This window comes from Mustela putorius, unplaced genomic scaffold (assembly GCF_011764305.1).
Source record: "Mustela putorius furo isolate JIRA1106 unplaced genomic scaffold, ASM1176430v1.1 tig00000275_pilon_pilon_pilon, whole genome shotgun sequence".
In the NCBI taxonomy this organism is placed as follows: Eukaryota; Metazoa; Chordata; class Mammalia; order Carnivora; family Mustelidae; genus Mustela; species Mustela putorius.
In genome coordinates, this window is record NW_025421341.1 from 8,913,829 (window position 1) to 8,935,801 (window position 21,973).

Consider the following 21,973-nt stretch of genomic DNA (forward strand, 5'->3'; position numbering starts at 1 on the left):
GTTCCGTTCATGTTGATACAAAAGTTGAGTATTCATCCTTTCTAATGGAGGCTTAATACTCCATTGTATATATGGACCACATCTTCTTTATCCATTTGTCTGTTGAAGGGCATCTTGGTTCTTTCCACAGTTTGGCGACTATGGCCGTTGCTGCTATGACTATTGGGGTACAGATGGCCCCTCTTTTCACTACATCTGTATCTTTGGGGTTAATGCCCAGTAGTGCAATTGCAGGGTCATAGGGAAGCTCTGTTTTTAATTTCTTAAGGAATCTCCAAACTTTTCCAAAGTGGCTGCACCAACTTGCATTCCCACCAACATATTTCTTATATGAAATACTGTCTCATTATTTTAATTTGCTTTTCCCTGACTATTGGAGAGATTGAGCAGCTTTTCATACATATTATCAGTTTGTATTTCTTTTGTGAATTATGTGCTTGTAACTCATTTCTTTTTAGTGAGCTTATATATATATTTTTATATTGTACATGCTAACTGTTAATTATATGGAAAATATATTTTTCCTATTATTTATCTTTCACTGGTGATTTTGGTGTGTTTTGTTTTTACTGGATGCAGGTTTTGAATATTCGTGGTAAAGTCTTTTATTCCTTTATGACTGTCAGATTTTGACATGCTTAGGGAGGCCTTCTCCACCGTTAAGTCATCAAAATAATGGCCTGTATTTTCTTTGATCATTTTCTGTTTTTATTTTGTACTCATTATCTATATTAAAAGAGCATTCAGGAGGAATTGGCTCTCTGACAGTCATTTTGTCTCTGTAAGGCCTTGACTAACTAGAATAATTTTTTTGCAGACCCTTGTTCTTTATGCTCTTGGCGTGGTACTGCAAGATCCCAGTACTTGGCCGTCCCCACACAAGTATGAAATATCTGTGTTTATCTTTGTGATTGTTGATTTTTATGTGTTTGTGTGTTTTGCATTTCTTAATTTTTGAGGAGAAAATTTAATATGTGACAATGATATAACATAAGCAAGCCACTGCCTTCTCTTTGGTATCTTCTGTTCACTGTTCTTTCTTTCGTGAATCTGCTGTCTGCTTGCTACTCTTTGTCTCTCCTTTATCACTTCTAGCCTAAGATCTGTTTAATCTCTACAACTGTCCTTTAATTTCAATGGAAATTCGGAATTCTTTTGTTGGTAAGTGGGTGTTCTTACGTAGTTTCTTTGTTTTCCTGCTGTTGGTCTCAATTAATTAATCTCTTTAGTCAAATTCAAAAAGTAGATGTTGTCTCTATACATGTTGTATGTGAGAATGGCAGGGGAAGGAAAAAGCAAAGAGCAAAGCTGCTACTGGTTGCCTGCTGGATAGGCATCAAGTAAAATCCACCCTAAAGAAATGGGTTAAGATTTATTGCCTTGGTAAAAGGTTATAGATTGAGTTGATTGGGGTTAAGACAGATGTGTGGGGGCGCCTGGCTGGCTTAGTCATTGGAACATCCAACTTTTGATCTTAGGGTTGTAGGTTTGAGCCCCACATTGGATATTGAGTTTACCTAAAAATAAAATCTTAAAAAAAAAAAATACAGCTGTGTGAAGTGCAGTAGGACAGAGTTGGTTGAAGTACTCATACCTATTTCTAGAGGATAATGATGGGTTTATTAAGTGTTCTTATTGTTTCAGTTTTTAATATTATAGTGATATTAAAACAAATCTATTAACAAATGAAATAGTAGTCCTCCAAAATTTGCTCTGAGTAAAAAATGTATTTTATATTCTAAATGACTTATAACAAAATCGAAGATCTATATTCGTGGAAAATTTATGCTTATGGTTTAGAAAAACTAATATTTGCAGTTTTAAAATTGTTTAAAAAATTTGGAAAATGCCAAATTGTTGTTGTTGTTTTGTGGGGTTTTTTTTGCCAAGTTTTTGATAAATTTGAAATGTAATATGAAAAATAGAAGAAATTTGTTGTAACTTTTGACACTATTGCTTCCCTCAAAACATGATCTAGGTTACAAATTGAAAATATTAAAAAATGTGTATGCTAAAATGTGGAACTCATTTTGATGTATCAAATAGAATCAGATATAGGAAATGTTAGTAATAATGTTGCATACTAATGAAAAGCCTTTCTGAAATTGGGCACCTCCCTCTTGAGAGACAGCTCACACTAACGAAAATGTACATAGACTGAGATAGACCTTGTAGAGACAGTTGATTACTATTTAATGTAATTGTCACACAGACAAAAATAAAGAGATTAACTTTTTTCATAAACTTAATGCTCTTGAGGTCAACATAATATGTTTCATACCATTTTTTGGCTGCAGAGTTTTTCAACCTTTCACCCACCAGAGAACATTTGGATTGTTTTGGTAATGAAACCGCAAAGAACAGTCATGTAAGGGGTTTTGTGTGAACATAGGGTTTATTTCTTTGGATAAATGCCCAACAGTGCAGTTGCTGCGGTCATATGGTTAGTGCGTGTTAAGTTTTGCAAGAAACTGCCAGGCTGTTTCTCAGAGGTTCTCAGCAGCAGCATTTGAGAGATTCATCTCTGCAGCCTCGGTAGCACTGACCACTGCCACTGCTTTTATTTTTCATATGAGGTGGTATTCCATAATGGATTTTTTTTTTAAGATTTTATTTATTTATTTGACAGTCAGAGATCACAAGTAGGCAGAGAGGCAGGAAGAGAGAGAGGGAAGCAGGCTCCCTGCTGAACAGAGAGCCCGATGTGGGGCTCGATCCCAGGACCCTGGGACCATGACCTGAGCCAAAGGCAGAGGCTTTAACCCACTGAGCCACCCAGGCGCCCCTCCATTATGGATTTAAAAGTTGTCTTTTTGAGTAACTGACATTAACGTATTCTCCTAAAGAAAAAAAATGTCTGGATATAATTTATTTATATAAAGAAATGATAGAGGGGTGCCTGGGTGGCTCCGTTGAGCTGACTTTTGATATTGGTTCAAGTTAGGATCTCAGGGTCATGAGTTTGAGCCCTGCGTCAGGCTGTACACTCAGTGCGTTGTCTGCTTGAGATTCTCTCCTTCTCCCTTTGCCCCTCCCCTGCTCACACACACTCTCAGATAAATAAATCTTAAAAAAAAAATGATAGAAATACGTTATTACTATTACCATATTGGCATGTTTCAGAGCAAGAAAACCTGGGTCAAGTTCTATGATTTCAGTATATAATAATGTAAATATTACTCTAAACTATGAAATATTATCAATTTTAAAAAAACAGACTAATACAAAATTCTCAGCTGAAAAGAATGAAGGCAAGTACCAAAAATCTCCATATGGACTGGGACCAAGAGAGTGATAGAGCAGGCTCCTGAATTTCCCTCCTCTCATGGGCACACTCAGTGGTGCCGTGCATGGAGCAGCTCCCTCTGCGAGAAATCCAGAAACCAGCTGAGTGACTTACACACATTGGGAAGACGAGAAAATACCCATACTGAAATGTGTAAAAGGCTAGTTCACACAGAACTAGAACAAATAATCCTAAGGTTTGTATGAAATGATTAAAAACCTCAAAAGGCCAAAGAATATAGCGCAACATAGTAAAGGCCATATAAGACAAACCCACAACCAACATCTTCCTCAGTGGTAAAGAGCTGAAAGCTTTCCCTCTAAGATCAAGAACAAGACAGATGTTCAGTTCATCACTTTTTTTCGATATAGTAATGAAAGTCCTAGCCACAGCAATCAGACAAGAAAAATAAATAAAAGGCATCCAAATTGGTAAGGAAGAAGTAAAATTGTCACTATTTACACATGACATCATATTATATGTAGAAAACCCTAAACACTCCATCAAAGAACTGTTGGAACTAATAAATAAATTCAGTCAAGTTTCAGGACACAAAATTAATATGCAGAAATCTGTAGCATTTCTATATACTAGTAACAAACTAGAGGAAAGAGAAATTAAGACAACAATCCCATTTAAAATTACACAAGAGACCCCCAGTACCTAGGAATAAATTTAACCAAGTGAAGGACCCGTACTCTGAAAACTGTAAGACATTGATGAAAGAAATTGAAGGTAATACCCATAAATAGAAGGGTAAACCAGGGAGCCTGGGTGGCTCAGTTGGTTAAGTGGTAGACTCTTGATTTTGGCTTAGGTTCATCCATGTTGTGCAAATATCAAGATTTCCTTCCTTCTTGTGGCCCAGTAGTACTGCAATAAACATGAGAGTACAGACACCCCTTCGAGACAATGACACTGTTTCCTTTGAATATATATGCAGAAGTGGCATTGTTGGATCATAGGATAATTTTGTTTTAAATTTCTTGAGGACTCTCCATACTTTTTACCCTTACGGCTGTACCAATTTACATTTCACACCACATCAGTGTACAAGAGTTCCCTTTTATCTATATCCTTGCCAGCATTTGTCCTCTCTTATCTTTTTTGATAATAGACGTCCCAACACGTGTTAAATGGATAAAGAAGTGAATAGGGGCGCCTGGGTGGCTCAGTGGGTTAAAGCCTCTGCCTTCGGCTCAGGTCATGATCTCAGGGTCTTGAGATCAAGCCCCGCATCCGGCTCTCTGCTCGGCAGGGAGCCTGCTTCCTCCTCTCTCTCTGCCTGCCTCTCTGCCTACTCGTGATCTGTCTCTGCCAAAGAAATAAATAAAATCTTTAAAAAAAAAAAAAAGAAGAAGAAGTGAATATTCCACTTTATGTCTGTGTATATCTATATACACATACATATATTATCTCTTTATGTACATACACATACACAAAATCATCAAATGATTATCTGATGAACTTCAGCTCAGGTCTTAATCTCAGGGTCCTGGGATCCAGCCCAATGTGGGGCTCCCTGCTTGGTAGGGAGTCTGCTTCTCTCTCTGCTCCTCCCCCAACTCATATATGCTCTCTCTGTCTATCTCTCTCAAATAAAGAAAATCTTTTTTAAAAAAGATCTTATTTATTAGTTGAGGTGGGGGAGGGGCTGACAGGGAGTGGGGATGAATCTGAAGCAGACTCTGCACTCAACATGGAGCTCAGTCCTATGATGAGGAGATCATGACCTGAGTTGAAACCCAGATTCAGACACTTAACCGACTGAGCCACCCAGGTACCCCAGTTGTGAGGTGTTTTATAAAATAATTGGGAAATTGTTTTTTTTTTTAAGATTTTATTGATTTATTTGAAAGAGACAGAGTACAAGGAGAGTGGCAGGCAGATGGGGAGGGAGAAGTAGGCTACCCCTGAGCAAGGAGGCTGATGCAGGGCTTGATCCTAGGGTCCTGGGATCTGAGCTGAAGGCAGATACTTAACCCAACTGTGCCACCCATGTGCCCCAAGTTTGATTCTTTTTAAATCTACAAATACATAGATATCTGCAGGTAAAATTTAGGGTCTCAATTTTCAAGATAGTTGATAAAAGGAAAAGCTGATTGGGGGACCCAATTGGAAGAGCATGCAACTCTTGATCTTAGGCTTGTGAGTTTAAGCCCCACTTTGGGTATATAAATTACTTAATTTTTAAAAGATTTATGTATTTATTTTAGAGTGAAAGCGAGAGAGCAGGGGAAGTGGCAGAGGGAGAGAGAGACTCCCAAACAGACTCCCCACTGAGTGTGGAGCCTGATTCAGGGCCTTAACCCAAGAACCTTGAGACCATGACCTGAGCTGAAACCAAGAGTTGGATGCTCAACCAACTGAGCCACCCAGGAGTCCCAAGATTACTTAATTCTTAAAAATCTTACTTACTTTAAGTACGCTCTACTTAAAATATAGAGCTTGAACTCATGACCTTGAGATCAGGAGATCAGGAGTCTTACACTTCACCGGCTGAGCCAGCCAGGTGCCCCAGAGATTACCTAGATAAATAAATAAAGGGGCACCTGGGTGGCTCAGTGGCTTGAAGCCTCTGCCTTTAGCTCAGGTCATGATCCCGGGGTCCTGGGATCAAGCCCCGCATTGGCCCCTCTGCTCACTGGGGAGCCTGCTTCCCCCTCTTTCTCTGCCTGCCTCTCTGCCTGCTTGTGATCTCTGTCTGTCAAATAAATAAATAAATAAATAAATCTTTTTAAAATAAATAAATAGTTAAAAGGAAAATTATTTTATATAATTTTTAATGTCAACTATAATGTGCGTCTAGTATATTCCATCAGTGGAAGGTAATTTATACTTTTTAAAAAAGAAAATAAAGTAGAATTCTTTTTTTTCTCATAGCACAGTTTAAGTCTTTTAACATTTGTCTTTTTTTTTTTTTAAGATTTTATTTATTTGTCAGAGAGAGTGGGGGAGAGGGGCTGAGCAGGAGGGAAGTGGGAGGGAGAAGCAGACTCCCCACTGAGCTAGGAGCCCAATGCGGGAGGGACCCAATCCTAGGACCTTGGGATCATGACCTGGGCTGGAGGGAGATGCTTAACTGACTGAGCCACCCAGGTGTCCCTAACATTTGTTTTTGAGAGGAATTTTTATGTTCCGTAGTGGATGAGTTTTTGGTTGTTTCTGTGTATTCCATTTCACCAGTGACTTTTTACAAAATGAAATTCCGTACAATAAAAAAAAACCCTTCCGTCACTTACTAATAAGTCTGGATATAATATAATTGATGAATATAATTTTAAGTCTGGTATATCCAGTTTTAAGAAATACATTTTAATTGAAGAGGCAGTGTAAAATTCTTTGCATATTGATGAGATGGGTCTCATGTAATAGATAATTTGAACACTTAATTTTTCCTTAAAAAATTTTTATTTATTTGATGGAGAGAGGCACAGCGAGAGAGGGAATACAAGCAGGGGGAGTGGGAAGGGGGGAACAGGCTTCCCATGCCACAGGGAGCCCAATGTGGGGCTCGATACCAGGACCCTGGGATCATGACCTGAGCAGAAGGCAGATGTTTAACAACTGAGCCACCCAGGAGCCCTGTTTTGAACATCTTAAATTTAAATATTCATTATGTGCTTTTGTATGATTTATCCTTATATCTCATAATATGATGCACACCTATGTTACAGTTTCACTCCTTGCTGGTTCCAGAGAAATGTATTCTGTATCTGTTGTTTAGAATTAATAAATTAGGGGCGCCCGAGTGGCTCTGTCATTAAGCGTCTCCCTTTGGCTCAGGTCATGATCCCAGGGTCCTGGGATCGAGCCCCGCATCGGGCTCCCTGCTCCGTAGGAAGCCTGCTCTCCCTCTCCCACTATCCCTGCTTGTGTTCCCTCTCTCGCTGTCTCTCTCTCTCTCTCTCTATCAAATAAATAAATAAAGTCTTTTTTTTTAAAAAGTGGTAGAAAAAATATATATGTTTACTAGTTTGAGAATATAATAGGTAAAACTTACTAAAGATTTTTATTTTCGAGAGAGAGAGATTGAGGGTGAGTGTGCAGGTGAGCGGGGCAAGGGGAGGAGGGACAGAGGGAAGGGAGGGAGAGAACCTCACGCGGAGAACCGCTCAGCACAGAGCCTGAGGCAGGGCTCAATCCCGTGATCAAGAGTCAGACACTCAGAACCAACTGAGCTGCCCCTAACAGGTAAAATTTAAATACAATTGTGACAGCAGTTCTTATTTTCAGTACTTTTCAGACTTTATTAGATACCTGTGTTTTTCTAGTACACACATGTAAAATGCCATTGGAGCTCTGTTGTCATTTGTCCCAAACCTTCTTTTTAGATTTGATCCAGACCGGTTTGATGATGAAGCGATGATGAAAACTTTCTCCTTGCTTGGATTCTCAGGCACGCAGGAATGCCCAGAATTGAGGTAAGTGATAGAGAAAGGGAAGTGAAAGGCAAGATGCCAGACTTCATACTCAGAGTTTTGCTGATGACTGCTGATGAGAATGAGCAGTCTATGTAATTAAAGCGTAATTGTTAATCGTTAGTAACCGGTCAACTCTCTCCTTAACTAGGTTTGCATACATGGTGACCGCAGTACTCTTGAGTGTACTGGTGAGGAGGCTGCATCTGCTTTCTGTGGAGGGTCAACATATTGAAACTAAGTATGAACTGGTAACATCATCCAAGGAAGAAGCTTGGATCACTGTCTCAAAGAGATACTAAAATTTTATACATTTAACTTTTCTTGAGGAGAATGATGGTTTCAAAAATCTGTATTGAATCCTTTTATAAATCAAGTTATACTATGGAATATAAATACCTACTGGTACTTCATTATGTAAATTTGGACTTTTGCATATTAGATTTTCTTAATGCATGATATACATTTATACTTTATTGCCTCAATATAATGATAATTTTAATGGGAAGCACTCTGTTTTAATTTTTGTTTTGTCACTTTTTTTGTTTTGTTCTATAACTTTCTATGACATTATCTCTATATTATTTTTCTTAGTTTGATCTGTAGTATTCTTTTTTTTTTAAAGATTTTATTTATTTATTTGAGAGAGATTTATTGAGAGAGATCACAAGTAGGCAGAGAGGCAGGCAGAGAGAGAGGAGGAAGCAGGCTCCCTGCTGAGCAGAGAGCCCGATGCAGGGCTCGATCCCAGGACTCTGAGTTCATGACCTGAGCCGAAGGCAGTGGCTTAACCCGATGAGCCACCCAGGCACCCCGATCTGTAGTATTCTTGAAAAGAGATGCTATTTTGCACTCTTTGGGGAATCATGTTTTCTGGATATTCTTAAAAGGAAAACATAATCCTAACTTCTTTTCATACTTTAAATCACTTTAAAGGGAGAAAACAAAGACTTCCCATACTTTTGTTTCTTGGATTAATATTTTTATTTTCTAAATATAAATTAGCTTATATTTAATCATTGTTATTAGGTTGAATAACCTACCTAGTATTTGCTTTTATGCTTCCCAGGTAATACTGTTCATTTCTTTACCTATACAAGGCTCCTCATTTTGACTGCTTCTGAGTCATTTGGAAATGACTGAATGTATTTTGAAGTGCTCCTTCTGAGGCTTGTCTTTCCTTCTGTTTTGCTGGAAATTTTAGTAGCACTATATTGCTTCACCAATTCTCATTTGTGGGAAAAACTGAATTCCTGATATGTTACTATCATATCTATTATGTCACATAATGAACTTAATGATTAAGAAACAAGAAAGCACTTACCAAAAACCAAAACCAAATTAAAAAAAAAAACAACAACACATTGTAAAACATATGGTAGGGATAATATCCATATGATATATAAATAGCTTATATAAATTGGTAAGAAAACATAATAGATAAATGGTCAAAAGACATGAATAAACATCTTTTAGAGGAGGAAATAGCTATTCAACTTTCAGAAAAAAGGGTCAGCCTCACTAGTAAGCAAAGAAATATTGGAACTATTTAAAAAAATATTTTTTAAGTATCTTGGAAATTTATACTAAGTACTGATAAGTTTTATGTTTAATACTTTTATATTGATAGCACTATAGTTGAGTCCGCTTTTTTTTGTTACATTGTTTTTGAAGAATTTTTTTTTTTAAGACAACAACTGGAGGAAATATGCCAAGTGCAGATAGAGAGGACGGGAAGAAAAATGATAACTGTTGCAAGTTATCATTTTTTTTGACACTGCTGAATTCCTCTTGTAATTTTAGTTTCAAGATTGTACTCTAGTTATTGAGTTATTTTATGCTGTGTTTAAAGTCAGGTAGCTAACATTTTAGAACTAGTTAGGAGTGGTTAAGATAGAATTTAAGCAATTACATGCAGCTTTTATTTCTGACAAAAATATTTAATTTATGGAATAATTTAAATTCTAAAACTGTAAGTGAAATGTATTCTTAGTTCCCAGCATCATGTTGTTTCTAAAAAGGCACACTGTTAAATTCCCTCCTATCATTTTGTATGGCTTTGTATATATAGAGCATCTTTCTTTGTTCTCCAAGTACCTTAATTGGTTTGGAAACTGGCAGTGGAGAGTTAGAGTGGGCACTTGATGTGTAAACCGAGTGTCAGTAAAATTAGATGAGATAAGTAGAATTTTAAAGCAAGTGAGACCTGATCAGCAGTGATCAAGGCAAAACCAGGACAGCTGAGCCAGAGAGTGAGTGGATTGGCCTGTTGCCAATATATGAGACAATGCGTTATTACTCATAATGATTTGAATCAAGGAAAATAAGAGAATCAGCTAAATAAGCACATTTTATCCATGGTTACATGACGGACTTAAAACATTTCACATATATTCTAGAGGATTTTTTAAAAATAAAAATGCTGTCAATCCATGCACTGTTGTTCTTACTAGACCCTTTGTATTTATCAAGTGACTGAAATTAAAGTGGCCTCAGTGTCACTGATGGCTCGTAGCGTGGCTCCGAGCAGGACTCTTAAGTTTAGTAGCTTTGGGGTTTTTAAAAAACTATTTCTTACCTGATTTTGATCTGCATTCTTTTCGACTGTTGAGAAGCTTACCGTTGAAAACACCAGCACAGGGCATCTGGGTAGCTCAGGCAGTTAAGCATTTGATGGTTGATTTCAGTTCAGCTTGTGATCTCAGGGTTTTGAGATCTAGCCTGGAGTCAGGCTCTGTGATGGGCATGGAGCCTGCTTAAGATTTTCTCTCTCCCTACCACCCCCCCTTAAAAAAAAAAAAAAGCACATTTTTTATAGAAAGGGCTCTTCCACACTTTGTGCTAATAAAATTCAAGGGAGAATTGATTCTGTGCATGTGCATGTGTCTGAGAAAAAAGCAAAACTCACATGCTGTTTTATCTGGCCTATAAATGTGCTGTTCCATTTTTTATATAAGTAGATTCTATCTTACTTATAGACCCTATGTAAAAATTTGTCTTATTTAACTTAAAATAGTTTATAATTTAAAAACAAAATGTTCTCTTTCTTTGTCATGAAAATCATATAGGTTTTCTGTAGAAAAATCTTGGAAATACAGAAACACAGAAATAGAAATTCAGTCAACCGTAGTCTCACTACTTGGAGTTAGTTGTAAATTCCTGGGGTAGATGCTTCTACTCTCTTTTATATCCACTTGTAATTTTTACAGATGTATACAGTGTTCTCTTCATGTAATACCTTACGAACTATTAGTGTTTTTTACAACTGAAACACTAACATTCTCAGAATATACTCTTTCCCATTGTGGGTATTGTTATTCTTTTCAACTTTAAGATTCTATTTATTTGTCAGAGAGAGAGCACAAGTAGGGGGAGTGGCAGACAGGGGAAGAAGCAGGCTCCCCGCTGAGCAGAGAGCCCCATGTGGACTCGATCCCAGGACCCTGGGATCATGACCTGAGCCAGAGGCAGCTGCTTAACAGACTGAGCTACCCAGGCACCTCTGTTCTTTTCACCTTTAAAGTGGCTTTAGCAGGCGCCTGGGTGGCTCAGTGGGTTGAGCCGCTGCCTTCGGCTCAGGTCATGATGTCAGGTCCTGGAATCGAGTTCCGCATCGGGCTCTCTGCTCAGCGGGGAGCCTGCTTCCTCCTCTCTCTCTGCCTACTTGTGATCTCTCTCTGTCAAAAAATAAATAAAATTTAAAAAAAAAAAAGTGGCTTTGGGGCACCTGGTTGGCTCAGTGGGTTAAGCCTCTGCCTTCAGCTCAGGTCATGGTCTCAGGGTCTTGGGATCAAGCCCCACATCGGGCTCTCTGCTTGGCAGGGAGTCTGCTTTCCCCTCTCTTTCTGCCTGCCTCTCTGCCTCCTTGTGATCTCTGTCTGTCAAATAAATAAATAAAATCTTTAAAAAAAAAGAAGAATATAACTAAATTCAGATTGAGGTGGCATTTCAACTTTTAAGAGGAGATTTTAAGAATTTTTGTTGTTGTTTTTGGACCCTGGGGCAAACAGATTAAGATTCTTCCCTTGAAGCCATCTTCATTTTTTTTTCCCTCCAGATTCACGAAAAGTGCAGTTAACCAAAAAGCATACTTTTCTCATTTCTCATGTGTGGTTATGTTGACAGGTTGAAAACTGCTTAAATGCAATTCTACTGAGTCTGTAAAACTGAGGACATGACAAGTAAACATCAGGGAGTAAGTTTAGTAGCTGTGAAAGGACAGCTTGTGAGAGAAGTGGACACTATTTTCAAGGGCAGGTTTATATCATATCAACAAATTGATACTAGTGACCTTATTTCTCTTCTTAGCCAGCCCGATGCCTGTTTCCTAAGTTACTAAGACCAACGATGAAGGTAGAAGGGTTGGATGGAGGGGGAGGTAGGACAACAAAGCAGTTACTGTTAGTACAGAAGTCAGAGGAAATCAGCACAGCCAGAAAGGCTTCGTTCAATGTTGCTTTGAGGCCCTGGGAGTGACCTCCACTGATACAAAGGAATGAGACTGAATTTGCAGCAAGAGTTAAGCTCAGAGAAGAAAGGGAGTGGAAGGAGCATTTGTTATAAACCAAATATTTTATATACCTGTCTTACTTAGTCTTTTAGAGTATGATAGTAGGTTCATTGACTAGCTAAAATAGTTTTTCATTTCTGCTGGAAGAAATACTATAATTGAATATAGGCATATACTTGCTAAGAAATAGAAAGTAAAAGATCCAAATTTCGAATTCTCTTAGTATCTTCAGTGGGGTTTATTGGTGTATTTTGTTATTTAAGAGGGAATCAAGCAATAGTTTCAAATGATGTGTTCATAATAACTAAAGAAAATTTCTAAAAAGAGTATTGTAAGAGCAGTATTAAAAGAAATCTTATGGGGCGCTTGGGTGGCTCAGTTGTTGAGCGCCTGCCTTTGGCTCAGGTCATGATCCCAGGGTGTTGGGGTTGAGCCCCACATTGGGCTCCCTGCTCAGCGGGAAGCCTGCTTCTCCCTCTTCCACTCCCCCTGCTTGTGTTCCCTCTCTCACTGTCTCTGTCAAATAAATAAATAAAATCTTAAAGGAAAAAAGCTAAGTTAAGCTTAAAAAAAAAAACTTAAATCTAATGCTACCAACTCAGCCGTATCTGTGTAACTGATTAACTCTTTTCCTATTTCCACATACATATATTTTTACACATTGCAATCGTAACAAGCTTTTCACTTACTGAATTTTAAACATTTTCCTTTGTTACTTTTGTAAGGGCTTTGGGGAATTGATTTTGGGGCGTGGGATGAGGAATAGACTTAAAAATCTATAAATCAAATACTGCATTTATTTCGATGACTCTGAGTGAATGGATAATTGTGAAATTGGAATGGGGAGCCGTTCTGTAAAACATCCAGGCAATAGACCAAAGGGCACAAAATGACAGGCCTCTTCCAGTTCCACTCCCTCATTTAATCTAGAGACTGGGAATGGATCTTGTTAGAGCAGATAATAAGATGGCATGAGCAAATAATATCCTGTTTGGTAATTTAAAAAAGTTATATCTAAAAGACTTGCAAACTCCTGTTGTAATTTTTAACATGGGAGATTAGGAAATAAAACTGTGTACTTGACCATTGTAACTATGTTATAAATAATGTTGTAAAGTGCCTGTCTCCAAAAAGGCAATCAACAAATATTTTTTAATAAATGAATGAACTCTTACATTGAAGTTTTCTGTGCTTGTAGAATAAAGTAAAGGTGATAATATTTAATAGTTGAGAAAGTGTTCTAGATAGCCAAACTACCTTTAATGCTAATAGTACTTTGTGATATGCTAAGTATCCCATTACTAGAAGTATTTAAGATGTTTTGTGGACATCTTTCAGGGTTACCTGTATCAGGTGTGAACATAGATGTAGAATAGGCTGTAGTTATACAAATATCAACTAAAATAGTTGGTAAGCAAGTAGTCCTTTCTTCTTCCGTATCTATCACCAGATTATCATTAAACTGGGAATGTTTAAGGAACACAGTTTTTTAAAGATTTTATTTATTTGACAGATAGATCACAAGTAGGCAGAGAGATAGAGGGGGAAGCAGGCTCCCCACCTAGCAGAGAGCCCGATTCGGGGCCCAATCAAAGGACCCTGGGATCATGACCTAAGCCGAAGGCAGAGACTTTAACCCACTGAGCCACCCAGGTGCCCCAAGGAACACAGTTTTTTAAAGTTAGTTTAGCAAGAGCATTATTTCCCAAAGTGTGTTTTCATGGAACACTGTCCTGTGAGATGCTCTAAGGAAGAGGAAGAGGTTGCTTGATCATGTTCACTCTCAGATTCTCGATACTATATTCTCTCTCCGATATTTCTAATACTTAATATATCGGAAGTGCTGAGAGGCTTAACTGTAAAGAAACCTATTTTCGGGGCGCCTGGGTGGCTCAGTGGGTTAAGCCGATGCCTTCGGCTCAGGTCATGATCTCAGGGTCCTGGGATCAAGTCCCGCATCGGGCTCTCTGCTCAGCAGGGAGCCTGCTTCCTCCTCTCTCTCTGCCTGCCTCTCTGCCTACTTGTGATCTCTCTCTGTCAAATAAATAAAATCTTTAAAAAAAAAAAAACCTATTTTCACTTGATAAACCCTGATTGTTCCTAATGTATTTATGTAGGTTTCCCTTTTTTCAGTTACACCCTTTGTCCTGTAAACCCACTGTTTCATGGAATGAGTCCTCTGTAGAACAGAACCCATTTCTTCCAACGTAACCTAGAGACAAACAGGAGTCTCAACGGGGCGCCTGGGTGGCTCAGTCGGTCAAGCGTTTGCCCTCAGCTCAGGTCACCCCACATCGGGCTCCCTGCTCAGTGGGGAATCTGCTTCTCCCTTTCCCTCTGTTGCTCCTCCTGCTCCTTCTCTCTCTCTCCATAAACTAAATAAAGTCTTAAAAATAATTTTTTTTTTTAAATATTGAAAAAAAAAAAGTAGTCTCAGGTAACATCTGTCTTGGCTAGTTCCGTAAACTATGCAGGTCCAGAGGTTCTCTAGACAAAGAGGAACAATTGTAGGCTTAGAACCAAACCACCCGAATTCCGTAGTCTCTCACTCCCTTCTCTCTCCCCAGCACTCGGAGCTCTACTGACTCTCCCTCATACCCCTGTCCTGACTTACATTCCTGTCCAAAGAAATGGAACTGACTTAGTCCAGCAACAGTGTTTTATTGAGCATGCCAGCTTTTAGGTGAGGCATTGGGAATATAGCAGCGGACAAAACAGACATGGCATTATAACTGTGTTCTCTCTCTTTTGTGCTCTACTCGAGGAGAGAGAACCCTAAAGTCTAACACTCCAGAGCTTAACCTTCTAGCACTCAACGTCCTAGGTCTTGAGTTTGGAAGTAGCTCAAGAATCCTTTAGGCTAGTGGCTGAAAGAGACATAGGAGAGAACTTAGAGATGATTACATGACAACATGAAAGGCTTCAGTTATAGGCTGTAGTGAGGGAAGAAGCACAAGGAACAGTTGGGGGCAAACCATTGGTTTTGCTAGTTCTAGTGTATGAGCAGGAGAAGAATCTAAGGGTCTTACTGAGGAAAATTGTCAACACCGATGCCAAATAGCAATCCCGCAGAACTTCTAGAGTGAGATGAAACAATAAGATGTGGTTTGACTAGTTAAGGAGCGATATTTATTGTAGTGATTTGTATGAATTGTTGCTTACCTATATGGCCGCACTAGGTGTCTTCAACTTTCATGATTTGTTGCTTGTGTTGCAAGGTCATCAGCTAATAGAAATTTGATCTTGAGGGGAACCTGGGTGGCGGCAGTCAGGCGGCTGCTTTCAGCTCAGGTCATGATCTCAGGGTCCTGGGATCGAGCCCACATCAGGCTCTTTGCTCAGCGGGAAGCCTGCTTCCTCCCTCTCTGCCTGCCTCTCTGCCTACTTGTGATCAGTCTGTCAAATAAATAAATAAAATCTTTAACAACAACAACAAAAAGAAATTGATCCTTAGAGCTTAAAAGGGCCTTGTAGAGATTATAGGGAATAGCCTGCTCATAATTTTAAATTTTAGAGGGAGAAGCCTAAGGCTTCTGGAACTAGTAAGATTATTGGTCTTTTACTTTGGATTTTTCTCATATCCTTCTCAAAATATGTGCTTAAGTATGCTGCTATTATATTCATAGGATTTTGTTAAGCTTTCAAGGAGGTGTAGCTTCAGAAGGAATTGGAAAATTAAAAAAAAATATTCTTGATACAGAACCTTTGAGGGAGATGCAAATGTGTTTTGAATGTTAAATTTACTTAGATTTAAAAATACATATCTTCAAGCAAAGTTGCCATGACAACCTTTCATAATGTGTGTATAAATTTTATGTCTGTCTCTTTGAGGTTTTCATCTTGCCCAGTATAGGGTTTAATCACAAGAATTGGGCACTGTGGTGTGTTTCTTTCTGCATAGTGCCCTGTGGGAATTCTGTTATTTTGGAAAATGCAAATCAAGCAATAGGGCAGCTCTGTGGCACAGCCATCCCACCAAGATAAATGTCATCTTGTTCTCTCCATGATCGGAGATTGATCTGGTTTCAAATCCAAGGTGAACTTTTGAGTTGAAGTAGAACCATGAGTCCATTATGAGTTTCTGCTTTTTCTTATTTGGAAGATTTACAGGAGGGCCCTAGGAAGCTTGGGAAATTCTGGACCAAATCTCTTGGTTGACCCCCAAACTGATGCGGGGTCCCTGAGATCCTCTAGCTCTAAACCACAGTTGTTATTATAGGTCACCTTAGAACCACGAGAGACTTCTCTGCAGTGGCCAGACATGTGTATAGAGACACCTCAGAAGCTCTTTCTGGCTTGAGCTCCAATCCAGCACTGCTAGACAGGTACTGTTAACAGACCTTTTCACTTCCTTTTACCCCAATTCAGGTACCCTTGTCTGTCAAGTTCTATTTTGCACATCATGGGCCAGGAAAGGAATAGTAGGATTTCAGAGAACCAAAGTTTAGGAGGAAGGAATTCTCACCCTTAATTTTGAAAATATGAATTTATTAAGCAGTAGAATAAGGGGGTAGTGACCAGTATCTTTTCATAACAATAACTATGATTTTTATTTAAGAACTCTTAATCTTGGAGCACCTGGGTGGCTCAGTGGGTTAGGCCTCTGCCTTCAGCTCAGGTCATGATCTTGGGGTTCTGGGATTGAGCCCTACATTAGGCTCTCTGCTCAGTAGGGAGCCTGCTTCCTCTCTCTCTCTCTCAGCCTGCCTCTCTGCCTACTTGTGATCTCTCTCTGTCAATAAATGAAATCTTAAAAAAAAAAAAAAAAACAACTCTTAATCTTGGGACACTTGGGTGGCTCAGTCATTAAGTGTCTGCCTTTGGCTCAGGTCATGATCCCAGGGTCATGGGATCGAGTGCCCAGTAGAACTCCCTGCTCCCAGGGAAGCCTGCTTCTCCCGCTCGCACTCCCCCTGCTTGTGTTCCCTCTCTTGCTGCCTCTCTCTTTCCAATCAATAAATACAAATCTTTAAGTTAAAAACAAAAACAAAAACTCTTAATCCTAACATGGATGCCTGAAGTTTTGAGGTGCTTGCCAAGAAGAGCTGTTTGTGTTTTATATTGTAGCTCTTCTGTGATGCAGTTTTAAAAAATTAATGTTTATAGTAATTTAAGAATCCCTGAAGACAGTTAATTAACTAAACTGAGCTCAGAAGTATGATTTATTAATTTATTAGCTTTGATGCTTTGATTCCCCTTAGTCTTTAATAGGCTTTATATTACTATGTTATATTTAAGAGAATCTATGAAATTTTTGAATCCAGTCCCCATGTAAAAGGGGAAAATTTAAACTGGGAGAGGTTATTGTATGGGAATTATGCTCAGGATTATGCTTTTTTTAAATAACATGTTTAGATTTCCCTTTTGTTTCATCTTAATCTCTAAAGGAAGAATTTTTTTACAAAAAGAAAAAAAGGGAAAGGCCCCTAAGCAGAAAGAACTAGCTATTTCAGTATACGATGTTTTCATAACTGAGAGAAATAGATAATAGTCTTCTAACAGCAGAAAACACTTGAAAAGAGATGTCCCACAGTGGTGGTTTTTTCTTTAAAGATTTATTTATTTGAGAGAGAGAAAACGTGCATATGGGAACAGGAGCAGGGGCTGAGGGAGAGGGAGAGAATCTCAAGCAAACTCCACTGAGCGTGGAGCCTGACCCTGGGCTTGATCTCAGAACGCTGAGATCATGACCTGAGCCAAAAGCAAGAGTCAGACGCTTATCCCACTGACCCACCCAGGCATCCCCATGCTGTGATGTTTATAAAGATTTTTTTAGTTTATCTTGACTGTAAGGGCATAAATTAAGGCTGACTACATAATTTTCAGGGCCCAGTACAAAATGAAAATATGGAGCCTTCGCTGGGGACGAAGTTCAGTCTCCCCTCCTATGGGCCTGCTCTTTTCAAATAGGATGGGTTTGAATTCTCCACTCCAGGACTCATTACTTACTGGGATCAGGGGTAGGCCAGAGAGCCCTGACCAGCCAGAGAATGTGCAGTGGTGTGGCCAGCCCAAGGCGGGGCTGCTGCTTCCTTGCCCTCCTCAAGATGCTCCAGACGAACTGCTTGTGGGAGCCCAGACCTCCCCATGGAGGCTGCACCCAGGCACCCCCTGCTGAAGCAGGCCTATTGCTGCCCTGGGCAAAAGGCAGCAGTGCTCCCTGGCAGCGGTAGGGAGATGGGGCACCAGGGAGCAGGGAGCTGGTCGCTGAGAACCTGTCAGGGGAGGCAAGAAAGTAGTCTCCAGGAGCACCTGGGTGGCTCAGTGGGTTAAAGCCTTTGCCTTCAGCTCAGGTCATGATCCCAGGGTCCTGGGATTGAGCCCCGTATCGGGCTCTCTGCTCAGTGGGGAGCCTGCCTCCTCCTCTCTCTCTCTGCCTGCCTCTCTCCCTACTTGTGATCTGTCAAATAAATAAATAAAAATCTTTAAAAAAAAAAAAAAAAAAAGAAAGTGGTCTCCAGGCCCCCAGTGCATGCTATGTGGTCCCATTGACTCCACTTACAAAGCACAAATTCAAAAATAAAATTCGTAAGAATTCACTACAGTTCCCCAAGCACAGGGCCCTTCTGAGCAGTGGGCTTTGTGGGACTGCGCTGGTTGCAGCCCATGAGGCCAGCCCTGGACACATCCGACCTTACAGGGCATGGAGCTGTTTCTCAGTGGTCCCGAGTGCCATACTCCCTGGTTGTATGCCAGTTTGCCTTGCAAATACCCATAAATGTTTTATTTATTATTTATCATTAAATGGTTTAGACTTCTGTTGGATGTCTTAGAATTATATTCACAATAAGCAATACAGAGATAACCTAAAACAAAAGCGATTTCTTAGTACACGTGTATATTGAAGTTGCAGAAGTGTTCTAGTACAGTAAAAAATCTCATCTTGAACCCCCATTTCACTGACAGAACTTTTACTTTTCCTGTATTTTAATCATAAGTGCCAAAGATTTTTCAGATGAAAGGTAAAATGGAAATTTTCTGTGTAATATCATCATAAAACCCTATGAAATATTTCAGTGATATGAGTCATTCACTTATTCATAGGGGTAGACATTTAGATAATAGAAGTAGCTAACAGAAATCTGTGAGAAATATATTGTTAATTCCTGTGGAGGAGGAAGGAAGAAATCCTACTGAAGTATTTTTAAGTGTAGTTAAATTCAGTGTTCCCTGCCATTTTAAAATATCAAAATTATTCTGTTCTCCTTTCTTTCCAAGAGGCTACATAAAATCTTTGATAAGATCATGAATCATTTTTTGCCATTAACCTCTTATACATTGCATTTCATAAACATAGCAATCAGTGGTCAAGAATATCCTCATTCTCATCACCCTTGTATTGATCTGTAACACTTAACTACCATGCACTGTACTATTTAGTTGGCAATTTTGTGAAAGTATAACCTCTTTGTTTGCAATATTACTGAAAGTGACAAGAAACAGACTATAATAAATAAAAGTTAGCAAGTGTTGGAAATCATGCATGCTATTATTCAGCATACAGGTTCTAATGGTTTTAAGGCATAATGAACTGGTACATTTGAAACCGTTAGCAATTCATGTTATTAAATGAAGGGCAGCACTGTATAGTTTTCAGTAATAAAAACCCAGTACATTTTGAGGCTTGAAGTTTTATAAAATCTTTAACATAATTTAAACAAAGGTGTGAACAAAAGTAGCTAATTTTAGAAAGCAGTTTTTGTCTGCTGTGAGGAAACTATTACCTATTTTATGTTTTAGCCCTGAAATTCAGTGTTTTTCATGGGGAAAAGATACCTAAAGCCAATTTTAGGAGGAACTAAAGAATTTTTATTCTTCACAAACGTCTACCTTTCAAGATAAATTGTCTACACCATTGATAAACCTATACACAGATGTATATGTTACTGTGAATAATTTCAGGTTTATATTGCCCACTCTCATAGTTTAACTGAAAACACATTTTTCTCCGTAACTATAGAGAACAACCTGACGGTTATCAGAGGGGAGGTAGTTGGTGGGGGGGGGGATGGTGAAATAGGTGATGGGGGTTACAGAGTGCACTTGGGATGAGCATCAAGTAATTAACATAAAACTTAAAAATTTTCTCTTTTTATCTTTCACAAGGAAGGGAACTATTTTGTTGTCTTTCAAAGAAAACTATTATAGATTACTAAGTATCTAAATAAAGTCTCTCCAGGTTGTATTCTGGATACGTAATATTTCCTCTCTTTATTAGAGTAATTTCTTCTTCAAAAAATGTTTTTCGTTGGGTATTGGATAGTATGAGAGGATTATCGCTGACTCTGATGTGCTAACAGTATTGTGGTTACGTAGCAAAATGTTTTTTTACAGATAGATACTAAAGTATTTAGGGGTTAAATGCCACGTTTACATGCTTAAAGTTCTTTAGTAATGAACTACTATGAGAAGATAAGGTAAAATAGAAGCCATTGTTATTCTAATTAATGTGTATTTATGTATTTCTCATGCCATTCTCCATACCATGTTTATATTTTCCATACTAAAGAGACAAAAAATAATGATGGTCAATAAAAATGAAACAAAAAAATATATGAGTTTGTGGGCTGCGTAGCTACTGACTTTCTGAAGATGAATTTTTTTTTTCAAACTAATTTTGGAGGATGTGTTTTTCAATAACTTTAAACTTATTTTATAAAATGTATATTCATACAGCTATAAAGCACAGAATGCTCTATGGTACAGTAAGCTTTTCTTGAAAAAAGAAATGCTTTAGAACATTTTTAACCATTAAATAAATACCCCTAAAATTGAGACTAAAACTTTTATCACTATCACAAAGTTTCAGATGATAAAGCTTGCCTAAAAATGTAAGGCTTAGGGACTCCTGATTGTACGTCAGTGGAACCTATGACTTTCCATCTCTGGGTCATGAGTTCAAGTCCCATGTTGGGCATGGAGCCTACTTACCAAAAAAAAAAAGTAAAGTTTAGATTCCAGCCATTTCTCTTTTGATCACATGCAGAACATTTGTTTCAAAGGTTTAATATGTCCAAATTATATGCACTTGGTATTAAAATTTCCTGATAGTCTTAAATAAGATTAAAACCCCAAAACGTGTATAAATACTATGATCATATTAATCACCGATAATTATTTTTCTTGTGTGGGGGTGAGAATGGGAACTCAATTAACTGTGTCATTACTTGAATAAAAACTCTGTTGCGGAAAAAGCATTTGACAAAGTACAACATCCATTCATGATAAAAACCCTCAACAAAGTAGGTTGGGGGTCAACATAATAAAGGCCATCCATGAGAAACCCACAGCTAATATCATCCTCAGTGGGGAAAAATTGAGAGTTCTTCCTCTACAGTCAGAAACAAGACAGGGATGTTCACTCTTACCACTTTTATTCAAATAGTACTGGAAGTCCTGGCCACAGCAATCAGAAAACCGAAAGAAATAAAAGGCATCCAAATCAGCAGGGAAGAAATAAAACTTTGACTATTTGCAGATGACATGGTCTACATGGAGAAAACCCTCAAGTCTCCACCAAGAAACTACTGGAACTGATAAAAGAATTCGGTCAAGTTGCAGAATGCAAAATCAATGCACAGAAATTGGTTGCATTTCTACACATCAATAATGAAGCAGCAGAAAGAGAAATTAAGGAATCAATCCCATTTACAGTTGTACCAAAACAATAGGATACCCAGGAACAAACCTAACCAAAGAGATGAAAGCCCTGTACTCTGAAAAGTATAAAACACTGATTAAAGAAATTGAAGATGA

The 21,973-nt window shown here is 38.5% G+C and overlaps 1 protein-coding gene across 3 annotated transcripts in view; it reads left to right on the forward strand.

Moving 5' to 3' along the window:
• LOC101686505 (cytochrome P450 20A1) overlaps window positions 1–8,215 on the forward strand; it is a 59,084-nt gene extending 50,869 nt beyond the window's left edge. For all 3 annotated transcript variants that reach the window (XM_045078593.1, XM_045078594.1, XM_045078595.1), the window contains 3 exons: window positions 818–882; window positions 7,621–7,710; window positions 7,859–8,215. In XM_045078593.1, coding sequence (XP_044934528.1) covers window positions 818–882; window positions 7,621–7,710; window positions 7,859–8,009 — 306 coding nt within the window. In that variant the 3' untranslated portion in view covers window positions 8,010–8,215. The remainder of the gene's footprint in view (window positions 1–817; window positions 883–7,620; window positions 7,711–7,858) is intronic.
• Window positions 8,216–21,973: the final 13,758 nt, after the last annotated feature.